The 15,245-nt window shown below is 34.6% G+C and overlaps 2 protein-coding genes across 10 annotated transcripts; one reads left to right on the forward strand and one right to left on the reverse strand.

Moving 5' to 3' along the window:
* The first annotated feature begins 855 nt into the window (after window positions 1-855).
* Window positions 856-4,727, forward strand: LOC105769752 (O-fucosyltransferase 8). 9 transcript variants are annotated; one of them, XM_012590599.2, is made up of 12 exons: window positions 857-1,060; window positions 1,167-1,615; window positions 1,767-1,810; window positions 1,894-2,014; window positions 2,127-2,226; window positions 2,383-2,453; window positions 2,653-2,741; window positions 2,861-2,981; window positions 3,092-3,235; window positions 3,369-3,703; window positions 3,817-4,057; window positions 4,198-4,727. In XM_012590599.2, the coding sequence occupies exons 2-12, from the start codon at window positions 1,220-1,222 to the stop codon at window positions 4,501-4,503; spliced, it is 1,968 nt and encodes a 655-aa protein (XP_012446053.1). In that variant the 5' UTR covers window positions 857-1,060; window positions 1,167-1,219; the 3' UTR covers window positions 4,504-4,727. The 9 variants fall into 9 exon arrangements, with proteins under 9 accessions (XP_012446050.1, XP_052487280.1, XP_012446053.1 ...); XM_012590596.2 differs by having other exon boundaries at window positions 856-1,615; window positions 2,130-2,226; XM_012590595.2 differs by having other exon boundaries at window positions 857-1,615.
* LOC105769753 (nucleobase-ascorbate transporter 2) lies at window positions 4,704-8,670 on the reverse strand. The gene is made up of 13 exons (XM_012590604.2): window positions 8,334-8,670; window positions 8,152-8,249; window positions 7,798-7,974; window positions 7,205-7,305; window positions 7,036-7,111; window positions 6,875-6,934; window positions 6,449-6,633; window positions 6,187-6,283; window positions 5,958-6,103; window positions 5,796-5,887; window positions 5,636-5,713; window positions 5,372-5,532; window positions 4,704-5,291 (listed from the first exon to the last, which is right to left on the reverse strand). Exons 1-13 carry the CDS (start codon window positions 8,422-8,424, stop codon window positions 5,079-5,081), a joined length of 1,575 nt encoding a protein of 524 aa, XP_012446058.1. The 5' UTR covers window positions 8,425-8,670; the 3' UTR covers window positions 4,704-5,078.
* Window positions 8,671-15,245: the final 6,575 nt, after the last annotated feature.

Raw genomic sequence — 15,245 nt, forward strand, 5'->3', positions numbered from 1 at the left:
TAATAGTTTTGACTTTTAACTTTAGAAAAGGTAAACATTTATCAAAATGGCATAGTTTTGCCTTTTCTTATTCGGATTTTCGGATAACTCGACTTGTGTAATTCATATTCGAGCTAAACCGAAAAATTTAATTCTTTATTCGAGTTGATCCAAATAACTTGATTAACTCAAAATTTGAATTTTTTATCGAGTTTTTGAAATCGAATCGGATTTTACTCACCCCTACTTGTGAGGAGAGTCCTTTAAAGGTGCCTATGTCTATTCATTGTGTTCATTTGTGAGTTTTTATGTTAATTCGAGTTTGAGATTATGTTACAAAAGTGTAAGATATTAACAAATGAAACCTAATTTTTGTGTAAATAGTAGTTACACAAAACTTTATGAATGTTCCCTTCCACTAAGCATTGATTAGCAGATTGCAAAAGTAGAGAATCAAAGACAACTCCTTTGCATGCTTTGAAATATGTTTTACAAGTAGTAGCTTCAGCAATAGTGATAGCAGTCTTTATTATTGTAAAAAGAGGTACAAATAGACAACTTATTGAAGATCTATATTGCCTCTAGAAATATGGACAAGAATTCAATTCCCTACACTGAACTTGATAGGTTTAGGGAGTTTATATTCTTTTTCTAGGAACTTCTTTCTTTGAGCGATATATGATATTTACTTCGACTCCATATAAATAAAAACAAAGAAAGCAAAGAAAAAAAAAACAAACAAGAATCCATTGTTGTCTTTGTTTTATATTTGGTGAGAAGTAGCTGTTACTTGCATTACAAGGTAAACGTTTTAAAAACGCAGCAAGACCTGGAGTTGAGTTTGCCGATCAATCTGTCTTGCATTTCACTCCTTTTACGTTTATAACTCACTATCACCCACTTCCTTAACGTTTATTTGAATTCTTCCATCTTCCCTGACGTTCTTATTTTATCAACTATGCACCATTTTCCTCCTTGCTTGTTCTTTTACCAACACCTCAATCTTATTTAGCTGAACTCATATTTGTCGATGAGTCCTTGTAAGAGAATGACAAGTACAAAAAAATAGTAAAATTGGCAGGTAATGGATTGGAAGAGTTCCTTGGTATTGTCATCTAAGCATTAATTTCCAACACCGAATTTCTTCAGGTTTTCAGTTTATCTTATGTTTCTTATTCATGTAAAAGCAAGGAATGAAACTCCGTTGAGAGAGAGAGACAGTTGCATTGAAGTTTTCACAATGGGAAAGCAAGGATCACCGAGATCTGCACGCCCCATCTTGCAGAATACTAACTCACTTTTCAGGACAAAAGATTATCATATTAGAAGCTGTTCTGATTCTTTGGGGGCCAGTACTGATCCTTCTATCGGGAGGAGAATATTAGGGGGAGATAACTACTGGAATTCCAAAGTAGTATTGCTCCATGGTTTGAAAGATAATTCCGGAAAGTTTACTCCTTGCAAGGGTGTTTATGTTGGGAAAAAGCATACATGGTTTGGCCGGAATGTGAAGCCAATTGCTTTCATATTGGTGTTGATGGCTTCTCTGTTCTTGCTTGATTCTCTGATGGTGTCAGTTTTTGGTTCAATAAACCTTCAAGGCAGTTCACCTACAATACCCTCCGATGCCCATGAGGTATGATTATTGTTTGCAATTTAATTTGAGTTCTTCTCATTTCCGTGTTGGACTCCAAATTTGGAAGTTAAACAGATTGATGAATCAGTAACATCAGGTTGAGCAGTATTAGCTCTCAAATAATAAAAGTTTTGGTCTTATTACTTTCTAGGATCCGGGATGGTCATGGAGTGTTAAGGGAAATAAAGGATCCGGGTAACATAGGCTAAAATGAATCCTTATCGTTATTAATCATTGTTTCAAATTTATGCAATGAATGCTGAATTGACACCAATTAGTTGGTATGCACTTCCCTACATGTATGCTAAGGACGATAATGTTGTCTCTATTCATGAAGAAAGACCAACGGTTCAGATGTATGGCAGGCTTCTCAAATTGGCTTCCATGGTTCTTGCAGAGGTATGCTTCTTAATTTGTATAATAAGCGCTTTTAAGTTTTTTCGTATCACCTCAAAGAACTCAAGATGAGCTAAATTTTTCACTAAAATTTAAAACTTTTCCTTGAATCCAGAAGGAGTTTAAGCAAGACAGTTTGAACTTTTGGAACGAACCTTACCATCACGCATCCAAATGGAAGCCCTGTGCAGATAAAAAATATCGAACAACCCCAGGTAAATACCTTGCTTTGAACTTAATCAACTTATAGCCAAAGTATCTAGTGTTTGCTAGCTGATAATGACATTTTATAATCTTTGGCAAAACAGTGTGAGACTGCATAATAACAAGGTTTTATGATTAAGTCCTTTCACTTTTTGTTGTTGAGACAGGGAAGCCTGATAAAAGCAATGGCTATATAATGGTCAGTGCAAATGGTGGCCTTAATCAACAAAGAGTAGCTGTAAGTTTCAATTTGCATGGCGATATTCTTTTCATTGTTCATTAGGAAAGTTCAACAGTGATTTCGGTGAATAAATTCACCTGTGAGTTCTTGAAAGATAAAACTATGTGCCAATAAGTTTCATCCCGAGGAAATTGCCAATAGCTTTACTGTTGCTTTTTTACTTGCATTATAACATAGTTGTTATTGTTGTCTGCAGATTTGCAATGCAGTAGCCGTGGCATCTTTACTCAATGCAACTCTAGTTCTTCCTAAATTTCTTTACAGCAATGTATGGAAGGATCCTAGGTCAGAAATCCTGTCTCATACAGTAAAACTTATCTTTTGGTTCCCTGTTAATCACATTTTGTTCTTGCCTTAAATTTCCATTCAATCAAAATAACAAGTGGTTTTCAATGGAAAACCAGCCAGTTCGGTGACATCTATCAAGAAGACTATTTTATGCGCATCTTGAAAGATGATATAGATATTGTAAAGGAACTTCCTCCACATTTGAAGCCCTTAGATATTGAAGCCATGGGTACCCTAGTATGTAGTCTTCTGTTTTCAAATACATTGCATTGAACGCTGCTCTTCATTTCACCGAAAATCTAAAACCTCTGATCTTGCTCTTTCTTATTTTGTTGAACTCAAAACAGATTACTGACGCAGATATAGTGAAGGAAGCAAAGCCGGATGATTATATTACCAGTGTACTTCCCCTCCTTCTGCAGAATAGAGTGGTTCATTTCCTTGGATTCGGCAATCGACTTGGCTTCGACCCATTGCCTCCTCACCTCCAGGTCTTTGACATCCCTTGCACGTTTATATCTCTTTTCTCCACTAATTATATATCATTTCTATGAGCCACCAAAGCATGACTTTGTATATCATTTCTCCACTAATCATCACCTGATGCGCTTTGCTACATTGCAGAGATTGAGGTGTAAATGTAACTTCCATGCATTAAAATTTGTGCTGAAAATCCAAAAAGTTGGGTCACTATTAATCAAAAGGATAAAGAAATACTATGCTGCACCTCGTCAGTTGGATAAACAACTGCTAGGAGATTTCGCACCCGGAATTTCCCCCAAACAGCATAATATTGCAAGAGGCCCATCCAGATATCTTGCCTTACACTTGAGATTTGAAGAGGATATGGTTGCATATTCCCTATGTGATTTTGGTGGTGGAGATTATGAGAAAAAGGAACTTGAAGCCTATAGAGATGTTCATTTTCCACTGCTCATTGAGCGCTTAAAGAACTCAAAGTATGGCCCTACCTTCCCTTCGAGGCCTCTTCCATTGTGATTTTACCTAATGTTGTTTCCATGCACATATTTCAACTTACTTGATCTGTTCTTTCTACTGTTGATGCTTGTAGGCCTGTTTCTCCAGTGGAATTGAGGAAGCTGGGGAGATGTCCATTGACACCTGAAGAAGCAGCACTTGTTCTTGCTGCTCTCGGTTTCAAGCCTGAAACTTATATTTATCTTGCAGGGTCTCAAATATATGGGGGAAGTTCCAGGATGCAACCCTTTACCAGTTTGTACCCCAACCTAGTGACAAAGGAAACACTGCTCACCTCCAGTGAACTTGCTCCCTTCAAAAACTTCTCTTCTCAGGTGTTTTAGATTAGACAGATTTTCTGTCAGATTTCTAACATGTTTAACTTACAAATGCCAAAGCAAAGCCTCCTTTCATAAGCAATATTTTAGTTTGCTATTCAATAACATGGGAAAGTAAAATTTTGCCTTGGATGCAGCTAGCAGCATTGGACTTCATTGCTTGTGCAACTTCAGATGTCTTTGCTATGACAGACTCTGGAAGCCAACTATCATCTCTGGTATCCGGGTTCCGAACTTACTATGGTGATGGGCATGCTCCAACCTTGAGGCCCAATAAGAAGAGGTTAGCAGCAATTTTGTCAGAGAATAGAACCATAGGATGGAATACTTTTGAAGATAGAGTAAGAAAGATGATCGAGGAAGGTCAAAGAGTACAGTTGAGGGGATCTGGTCGAAGTATTTATCGACAGCCAAGGTGCCCAGAATGCATGTGCAGATCTTAGTAGATGATTATCAGGAAATGCGAAGATCAAAGGCCAGACATGCCAGTTTATTGCAAAGTCACATTGGCATCACTTTCTCTCATTTTTTTCTTTCATGATTACTTCATTCCTTTGATTTAAAGTGTTAATATTCAATAATTTTGTATATGATTATTCAAGATTTCTTCATCATGTAAGTTTACCGGATTGCTAATTAAAAATGCCTAGAGAAGAATTATGGTTGATTAGATATTGCCATCATACAACTAATGTTCAAAGCAGATCACTTTTGCAAAGTCACTTTTGCAAACAATGTTGAAAGCAGTAAGCCCTTTCTAACATTGAACCAAAAAATTCTTCAACTTAACAACTAATGCTTACTAAGTGCGACGAACAAAAAGAATTGGATTAAACCTGAATAACCCAAGCCAAATATACATATAACAGATCACGGGAGAGAGAGGTAGCTGCAGTTTCTCAGCAATGGAGAACACATGAAACTCTGTTTCATTCTTCAGGCTGTGATCATCAGTCATCACATATCTTCTTTCTGGAAAGAGGATGCTTTTCCTTGAAGCACTTTGAGGACGAATAGTTTATGATGGTGGGAAGAAACGGTTGAGGTTGAAAGGGAGTGTGTAAAACTCTTCATTCCGGCTATCTCCTTTAAATGTCCGGAATTTAACCCACCATGGCATTCCTCTATCTCTGGCACTGTCTTTGTAGTCTAGTGTGTTGTCTAGGAACACAGCAACAAGTAATGCGACAGTTGGAGATGAAAAGAATATGGTATTAAGGAAATCATTGAACTGCATGCAAAAGAAAAAGATGTCAAATGTTACTGTTATGTTGATTAATTAGTAGAGGAGGTGAATAACTAGAGACTCACCCAGCCGCCTCTCGTATGAGCAGGACCATGAAGAGCCTTGGCAGTGTATTCTCTGAAGTACTCAGGAACAGATAAACCTAAGAACAAGGCAACGCCCACTATAAAGAGATTCCTCATGGAGTTCATGTTCGTAAATTGCAAGAACGACAGCCCTACAGATGCTGAAAGAAATTGGAACTATAGTTAGAAATAAAGCAACAGCAAATAATGGTATTACAAAAGGGATATCGGTTAGACAAGGATGAATATTATTGTGATACTCACCAACAAGACCAAACAAAACACAATACACAGCAGCAAATATGGTAAAAGGTATTGATGCAAACAGAGCTCCGAATTTTCCTGCACAAGTTACAGAAGTTGATATAAGAAGCTATGACAGACAGATTCCAGAGATTGCCGGCCTAAGTAAATTGTCACTCACCTAATATTGAAAAAAATATCATAAAGCCAGCTGAGATTTGAATGACCCTCCGGCTTCCAACACGAGTGCTTCCAAGGAGCCCCACGTTTTCTCTGTTGTTTTTTGTGGAATTAGTATAGTTGCATAAGATAATTTTCATAGATAGAAAACAAAAATACTTACACAGAGACTGTTGACCCACTCAGTGTTCCAAATAGCCCATTCAAAAGGATCCCAATGCCCTGCCAACCAATACCACGACTAAGAACATGAGCTGGAGGGGGTGTCGCACTTGCTAGACGTGAGGCGGCCTTGTAAGCTCCGGTTGACTGCCAAAGCAAACATTATTAGTTCTCAGTAAATACAAAATAATAATGTATTCTATTTATTTTCTAGTTGAAATGAGCAATACCTCAATCAATGAGACTAAAACTGCAGCCATCATTCCAAAGGCATGTCCAGCATCAAAAGTAGGAGCACCCCATTGAAGAGGATAAGGTATCTTTATCCTGGTTGAACAAATTTCAGACATTTCAGTCAGAAAAGATAACACAAAGAATCTTATTATTCAAGTTCTATTCAACCCTCTCTTTCTCTTAATTTTTAATTATTTTACGTCCTTCAGTCAGTGTGCATAAGATAGTCAACTAACGAGGAACAGCTTTAGTACCAACCATGGAGCAGAAGAAATGAGGTTGGCCTTGTCAGTTCTGCAATTTAATTGGGTTAATTCCGGACGATGTTTGTAAGCACCACTTGCTGTCAAGAGATGAGCATATGCCCATATCACTGTGATTGATATAAGGAGAGCAAACCGCTCCAGTATTGGTAGTTGTTTTGTCAGAAAATTCTTCAAGTACTGTTTTTGACACAAAACATGATCAGATATATGGTACATTCGTGCACAAAACCATATGCATTTTGAAACAGATTATGAATACTTTTCAGATGAATTTGGCCCCAAATTGGTAAGCAAGTTAAAAGACTAAATCATTTGGCATATGGCACTGTACAAGCACTTCATCTGGCAAGTGCCTTTTGCATTTCCATTTAACATAACTCCGTTTTTTTTTTTAAATTAAAAAAGAATCATTATGTACCTGGGAGAAGGCTATAAATAGAATAAGCATTGGAATGCCGATTTCCACACAGCGACCAACCTAATACGAGAGTTAATTACAAGTTATAATTACATGAGTGATAAGACAAAAGTAAATTTTCATTGAAGAATTCAAAATAGCATCATAGTTTCTAATTATACCACAGGGAATCCTCTGTCAAACAAGCCAAAGCCCACTAGTGCAATGACTGGAACCATTCCAAGGGGGCTGAAGAACCTGAAAAAGAAAAAGGTAACTCATGTCGAAAGTTGTTTAAATTTTATTTCCTGAAATTTGAGACAAAATCTTCATTTAAGATTAAAATTGAACCTGGAGCAAATGGCCCACATCTGACTGTATCCCAGGATAATTTGTATGCTTGATGCTACTATTAATGCACCTTGGACAGCTCTCATAGTGTTTAGAAATCTCTGCATAATGCATACACATAAAAAGACCATCTAATGAACCACCACCTCATATTGTTTGATTTGAAATACTAGGTGCCACCTTAGGGAAACTAATGAACTGCCCTGATGTTTTAGTAACAAAATATATGCCTCGAACCAAAGTTTTGTTTTGTTTTGCTTTGGCCACATAAGAGAGAGAGGCTTTGGTGCACCACTGTACCTTGCTTATAGTTTCTTGTACTAATTATAGTCATCAATAGTCAATACAGCCAAACAGTGTAAGCAAGAAATGGATGACAATTCACTGACGTGACTCATTTGAAGACAACGGTGCAAGCAAGCGTTACAAACAAAATCAAAAACACTAAGGTTTGGTTAGTTAATGAAAAAGAAACACCGACTGAGCAAGTGGACCACACAAATATTGACCGTAGTCCTTTTGCACAGGAAGACTGAACTTGAGGGAAAAAAAGGAACTGTTACAAAGTAGAAGATTGAAAAAATTGCACTAACCACGTGATTGTCCTCGATACTCATCAAGGAAGTATCGTGAATTATTGATATGATGGGAACCATGAAGGCATAAGACCCTCCAATCACGGTAGGCAACCGAGTTCCGAACAGTGTTTGTAGAAGTGTATTAATCCCTTCAACAAATAGTAGTGTCTGCACCACTCTTACTTTATCACCCTAAACCATCAAATGGGGGAAATAGATCATGTTAAATACAGTAACAAACAATTAAAATTCATGTTAAACATTTATCTTTTTGCTTTGTGGGTGTATGAATGGGGAAAAAAAAAGGAAATGCAAAAGAATATCCCAAGTTCAGAAAGAAGAGAATCATCACAATTCGAAGTGACATACATCAGTTCCACCCATCAAAGGAACAAGAAACGAAGGGATCATCACAGCAGTTCCTAAGGCCAAAATGTAATGTTGAAACCCCAAAGCGATGGCCTCCCCTGCTCCCACAAGCAAAAGTGAGCGTTACAACCCACAAAATAAAGGTGAAAAAAAAATCTTTGTTTTAAAGAAAAAGGACACACCCCAAGAAGGATTTGAGTCAATGCAGTACTCCAGGCCTTGAAGTTGGTCCATTGGTGGGAAGCTAATTTCTTCAGGTTTTGGAGCAGCCATAGCTTAACCACTTACTTTCTTGCCTCAAAAACTCAAAAGGGTAGTCACCAAATGAAAGAATCAACAGGTAAACTCAAAACTGAAGCCAAGAACAAAACGAAAGAGAAAGAAACAGGGAATGGAGTGGGAAAAAGATTGTATAGAGACTAGAAATGTAGAAGTGAGAAAGCAACGAAAAAAGAGGCAGTTTGCCGCCCACTAAAAAGCTTTTTATTTTCCTGTTCTCCCACAGGCTTCACTATCTTTTTGCTTGCTCTTCCTTTTTGATTTTTATATTTATATAGACAAGGTGCCGTTAACTTTTCTTTTCTTTTCTTTTTTATTCCGAAATTACCCCTTAAGCAACCTGCCAAACTTCATATTACCGTTGGTCCTATAAATTAATTTTTACAACTCAGCTTCTTAAATAAATAAACAGTTTTCATTTGGTCATTATAATCATAAAAATTAACATCAAACTCAAACCTCTCAATTTGAGATTTTTAAGTAATTAATTTGCAAAATATTTTAGAGAAATATTAATCCAGTAATACATTTAACCCTTTTCTTGAAAGGAGAGAAAGGAAAAGAAAAGTGGGGACATTTTATAATTATATTTGGTCAAAAAGAAAAGAAATAGTGGATGATGTATGGACTTTTTATCAAATAGAAGTGAATATCCATCTTAATTCTTAACCCATGGTGGCTACTTTCCTACCATTTTGGTACCATGTCTTTGTTTTATTTTACTGAATCTATGGTTAAGATGACATAATTATTTTTTAATGTGGTAATTTCATCTTAAACTTGCTTTTCGTTTCATGATGCATCACAAAAGCATTAAAGCTTCTCTCTCTTAATACTACTAAAGCCTAGTACAGTGAATAAAGAGAAGGGCCAATAAAAGAAAGAGGGAAGTCTGACTAGGCCCCAACGTGTGCAACAGCAGCTGCCCTCCAACGTCTCTAATCTTTGATGCCAACACAACTACCACAGATCCTTGAGCCCATCCCCATCAATTTTTTTTTTACATCTTACAAATCCATTTCCTTACCTTTTTTTCTGATTGAAAGGAAAAAATATTAAAACAACAACATTTTGAATTGTTATTAATAATGAGCGGATTGAAAGAATCAAAATGTCAAATAGAGATGCAGCAGTAATTCAAATAGAGACAATTACATCGAACCAAAAAAAAAAAAAAACAGAGACAATTACTCTGCTTTCCGACATTATATATTTAATATTGCAATTTTCATGTGAGTCGTCAATCTCTGGGGGAGAACTGGACAAGGACAGGACAGCACACCAGGCTTTATGTAATAATAACTAGTCAGTGTTGATATTAAGCCACCTTCCTCTACCCTAAACTTTTAACATTTCATCGCTGTTTAAATACGACATGCACTTATATGTATATTTACTGTTCACATATGATATCTACGTTGAAATGGTCGAGTTCGTTTAAGGAGCTAGATTAAGCTTTTGGTCCGAAAGGGGGTGGGTTGAAATCCCACTTTGCTCTGAGCAATTAAATTATGTAACATTTTTAACTTCAACCATGGTTTTGCACTAAGGGTGTTGTATTGTCATTTGTTGAAGCCTTAAAAGGCTACGCCCAAGAATGCTGTCATTCACTTTTTAACAAGTTGGGGCCTTGAAAGTTCATCACATTGGGGCCTTAAAAGGCCTCGCCTAACGAGGCACTAAAACCTTATGAGGCTTCAACAGAAACGGTATTGAGACCCTCAAAAGACCATTGTCGTTTGAGAGTTGCTTCATTGGTAGTCACACATTAGCAAGTTGTTGTCTTAAGAGACCTCTCCTGATAGGACATGGAAGCCTTAAAGGCTTCGCCAGAAACACCGAGGTCCTTGGAAAGCCATTGTTATTGGAAAGTTGCTTTGCCAATAATCGCATATTAACGAGTGGGGGTCTTAACAAACCTCACCTAATGGGACACTAAAACCTTAAGAGGCTACGCTAAGAAAATATTAAGGCCCTTAAAAGGCCTATATCGAAAACGGAACTGGAGCGTAAGATTTCTCATCTAATGTAGCACTGAAGCCTTAAAAGGCATGTCTAAGCTTTCACTTTATACAAATGGTTAAATCATTATTTAGGGTTTTAATTTAGTAACTTTTTTCATATTGAGGCCTAAACTTTTTTTTATTCAAGTTAGACCTTAAATTTGGCAACCAAGGTTCTCAGGGGCCCCGACCCTCTAGAATGGAAAATTTTCCATTTAGGCCCTTTAAAATTTTTTAAGTTTTAAATTAGTAAAGGTAAAATTGTACTTTGGCCCTCCTAAAAATATAAAAAAATTGATTTAATCCTTTAAAAATTATAAAGATATAGGCTATTAAAATGGTGAAATTATATTTTTGCTATCGTAAAAAGGAAATTTTAATTTCGCCCCCCCTAAAAAAATTTCTTGGTTTCGCCCCTATTGGCAACTATTTCCACATTGAGGCTTGAACTAAGCAATTGTTCCCACCTTAGGGTTTGAAATTTTTTCTATTCAAGTTGATCCCTAAATTTGGTAATTTTTCCCGCATTGGGGCTTTCAATTCAAGACCTAACTTGAACAAAAAGAAATTTAAACCTCAATGAGAAAAAAATCACTAAGCTCAAACCCTAAAAAGTGATTTAACCCTTATACTAATTTAGAATTTGATCTTTGAACCACTATTAAGAAAAATAAAGATAAACTGTGATCTAATGTCAAGACGAATCGTACAATGATGATTGGAATTTATGATACCATGTAATCATTATGTTTTCCCTGCATCTAGAAGGAGTATAGGACAAAGATAAATTTGTCAACAGAAGGCAAACAAATGGAAATAACTTGAGTACCCTTAGAATAAAATGGAACGAACATACATGAAAGAAGTGCCTCATATTATTATGGTAATTGAAAAGTATAATAAACCAAGAATATGCTTTTCACGAAGCATACAACGTGGATCCCATTTAAATTATTGCTTTCCTTTCGGTTTAGACTTACTCGAAGGGAAAGGGATCCCATCTGGTTCTAACCATATCATGCAAAAGGGTTGCTTTCTAAATCTAATGACCAAATCTTGTTAACAATGCATGGCAATGGAATTTTTAGTTTTTACTTTATGAAGATGATAGGTCAAGTTTACTGCGTGAAAGCTGAAGAGCAATAGGTTTATACATACAACTACACAACACTTTTCGCCTACACCTTACATTACAACTTAAAAAGCTTATAGTCAAGAGATGAATAATGAATCTACTGATCCAATCCTTCACAGCTGTTTTCTTCATAAAATTGGCCACAGTTTTCACGTCAATCAAACATTATTATCCTATTTCACAACACACCCATGAAATCAATATATTATAAAATTAGTATTAAATTAAATAACGTATAAGTGATTTTCGATAAAATGAGGAGAGGAGAGGGTATAAAAATGATAATAATAATAAAAAGTTAACTGATGTTAAAAAAATTTTGAATTAAGAAGTGTGTTGGAATATGTTAATTTAAAGCAAGGATATTAAACCATAAAATATGTGAAAAGTTTATGGCCCCAGTATAAACACTCAAAAACCCAAGGGTCAAAGTGTAAAATGAAAAAGTTAAACAATCAAGAGTGAAAATAACCCAATTTATCCTTGGCCTCGTTGAGGTGCTCCCCAAACTCATAGAGCTTCTCAATGTGCTCGGCTTCCTCGAAAACGTCAGTCATTTGGTGGATTTAATTAGGATGGATATAACTCAGAAACTGGAAATGTAAGAAAACTAACAAGTTTGTGGAAGAATGCAAATTTTGATTGTATATTTTAATTACATATGCCATTTAAAAATCTAATGGAGGGCCTAATGCATGGCATCATTAGAAACATATTGTATGTTGGAAGCCAATCCAACTTCTGGATAAAATCCAAACTTATCCAGATATTTTTTTTAGACGATTTTAGAATATAAAATAAAGAAAAAGGATATTATCTAGAAGATTAGATATTCTAGATAAACATTCTAGTAATTAAATATTTGTAAAAGCAATGACGATAATGTTGACATGTATCAACAATCCAAGGGTGGGAGCTTTCGTTCTTGTGATGATGTAAGAGAGAGCTATGAGCAAGAGAGTGTGAGAGGTAGAGAATAGAAGAGTAGTGAGGTAAGTGTGTGTCACAGTATAATTATATTGTGTATTAATAAAAGTGTTCACTTTTCTTGTAATTGTAAGTCTCAGTTAAGCTTTAGGTTTCTAAGCACTTAGAGCACTTGTGTTGGCTTTAATGTATGGTCGATTTTGCTGCTTGAATGATATATAGTCGGCTCTACCGCCTAAGAAGTTAAAAAATAAAAGGTTAACCGACTTCAAAGAGTTGGTGTAACACTAATTGTAGGTATTATAGGTCCTCTATAGTGGGTGTGTTAGGCTCATTGAGCTTCCAACATTGTACATGCAACTACCTATCAATTTAGAATCACATACCTAGTCAGTATTCTGGTAAGGTAAGTTTGTTTTTCTGTTGGTTTTCTTTTCAATTTCTTTAAAGAAACTAATTATAAAATTACTATATATACATTTAGAATCGCATCCTAGTAAAATGTTCTCTTGGTTACGAAATCTATTTCTCAAGATTATGCAATATAAGGTGGGGAGAGTATTCTGGCGATCGAGAGACGTCGAAGAGGTCAAGGCGACGATGAAAGAGGAAGAGGAGGAGGAGAAAACCCAACTTTAATAATAACATTTTTCCATCCCTCCTAAGTTCTTTTTCTATCCTTTTCTTTCCTCTTTGGGGCCTCTTATTGATGTTGCTAGTTGTATCACTCCACAAGAATCTGCATCTTGGATTAGTTGGTGGCAGGAAGTGTTGGTATTGCAATTGTCGATGTAACACCCCTATACCAGGTCCGATCGTATGGACCCGATATAATACTATTACATTTGGTACCAAAATGGTTTTGGCTAGATACGATTTAATTTAACATGTTAACAGCATCTTACACAAGACACTTACCTATAAATACTTACATGAACAATGAAGAAGGGATCAACTCTTCAAGAATACTAAGATTGCACTCTACCAATACTCTTTCCTCCAACCTTTATGTTCTCTTCACCTCCACTTTTCATAACCTCGACTCCAGCCTGACTGGGTGAACCGATCTTCATAGCATCCATCTTTCCTCCTTAGTATCAACAATTTTAATAATTTAAAAACTCAATTAAAATTATTTTAAACTCTAAACTATAATTTGAGACATCTAATACAATTGATCCTAAAATTTTATTGCTTGTTCTTTGGGACGGTTTCTAAACTACCTCATCATGGTTGTATCCGTACCATTCAGCTTAACCCTTTACCATATTAGAAAATCATCAACAAAATTCACAATTATTCTTAAAATTTTGAATACAATAATATGAGATATTATGACATCATAAGTTTAATATTATGGGATAAATGGTAAAATCAAAGCTGCAGCATCTGTATAGATTCTACTTAATTTCCAAATCAGTTGTATATATAATTTTGTGGCATAAAAGCCTTTTTTACTTTGCCTCAAATAGCTGGAGTCCCACATAATCTCTAAGTTTTTTATTGTACTACTACTACTTAGATTTAACAAAACATTACTTTCGTGTTATTACTTATTAGTACAACTTTTAACAGCAATCTAATAATAATCCACATGAACATTATGAACCATAAAACAACAACAAATTCTTGATTTTATTTTCACACGTACCAATATGCCAAAATATATGGATCGTTAATGATTAGATTATTGCAGGTTTCAACAATACATTATTAGGTTGTTTTATTTTAGTCACACACAAAAAAAATCTTTTTTTAAGTATTGAATGAGGTAAAAAAAAAAGGGATTAAAGTGAAAAGCGGTAGAAATTAAAATAATACATTAAAAATTGTCAAATTGTATTTATTTATCACATTGCTGAAAATTAAATTTCTTTTTTTTCAATATTGAAATTTTAAATTTCAAAAATAAAATTAACTAAATAAATTGTTGAAAAATTTTATCCCATTATAATGTTAATCGACTATAATATTGAAATTAATTAAATTAATCTCATTCAGAATTTTAAAATTTTATTTATATTTCCATATTATTTTAATGAAATCAATTTGATAACTCATATTTAATAATTGACTGCAAAACTTAAAATTCTTTTGATTATATAATCTTAAATCTTTCATACTAAGCTAAAAGCAAATTAATTGTTTGTTCTTCATTTCGGTAAAGAAGTGATGAAGAATTCTAGGTTTTGTTTGGCATGAAAGAAAAAATTAATTGATTTAGTTAATTGTAAGGACTTTTCTTTGCTTTTAGCTTAGTATAGAAAACTCGATATCATATAATCATAAGAAAATTGAGTTTCATGTACAAATAGTAAATATGATTTATTTGAATTGATTTTAAGATTTAAAAGGAAACTAAATTAATTAATTTTAATGTTATAGTAACAAATCGGTTGACATTATCAATAGATAATTTTTAATTAACTTATTTAATTGATTTTGATGTAATATTAAAAAGTTAGAACTTATAATTTGATAATTTTAAAGCATTATTTTAATTTGTATAAATTTTTGCTTTAATCCTTAATGCTTTTTACCCGATCAAGATTAAAAGAAAATATTTTTGGATAACTAAAATGAAAGCAAATAAAAGTGTGAACATGATGTAAGTGTGTATAAGTTAATTGTTGCTAAAGATTGAATGGTTGAATGACTAAAATAAAAATGCTGTAAAAATTGAATGAAAAATTTATAAAAATTTTATTTTGATGAATATCTAATTGCCTTAATTTTTATATATACCCAAA

The sequence above is a fragment of the Gossypium raimondii genome, chromosome 5, assembly GCF_025698545.1.
Source record: "Gossypium raimondii isolate GPD5lz chromosome 5, ASM2569854v1, whole genome shotgun sequence".
Classification (NCBI taxonomy): domain Eukaryota; kingdom Viridiplantae; phylum Streptophyta; class Magnoliopsida; order Malvales; family Malvaceae; genus Gossypium; species Gossypium raimondii.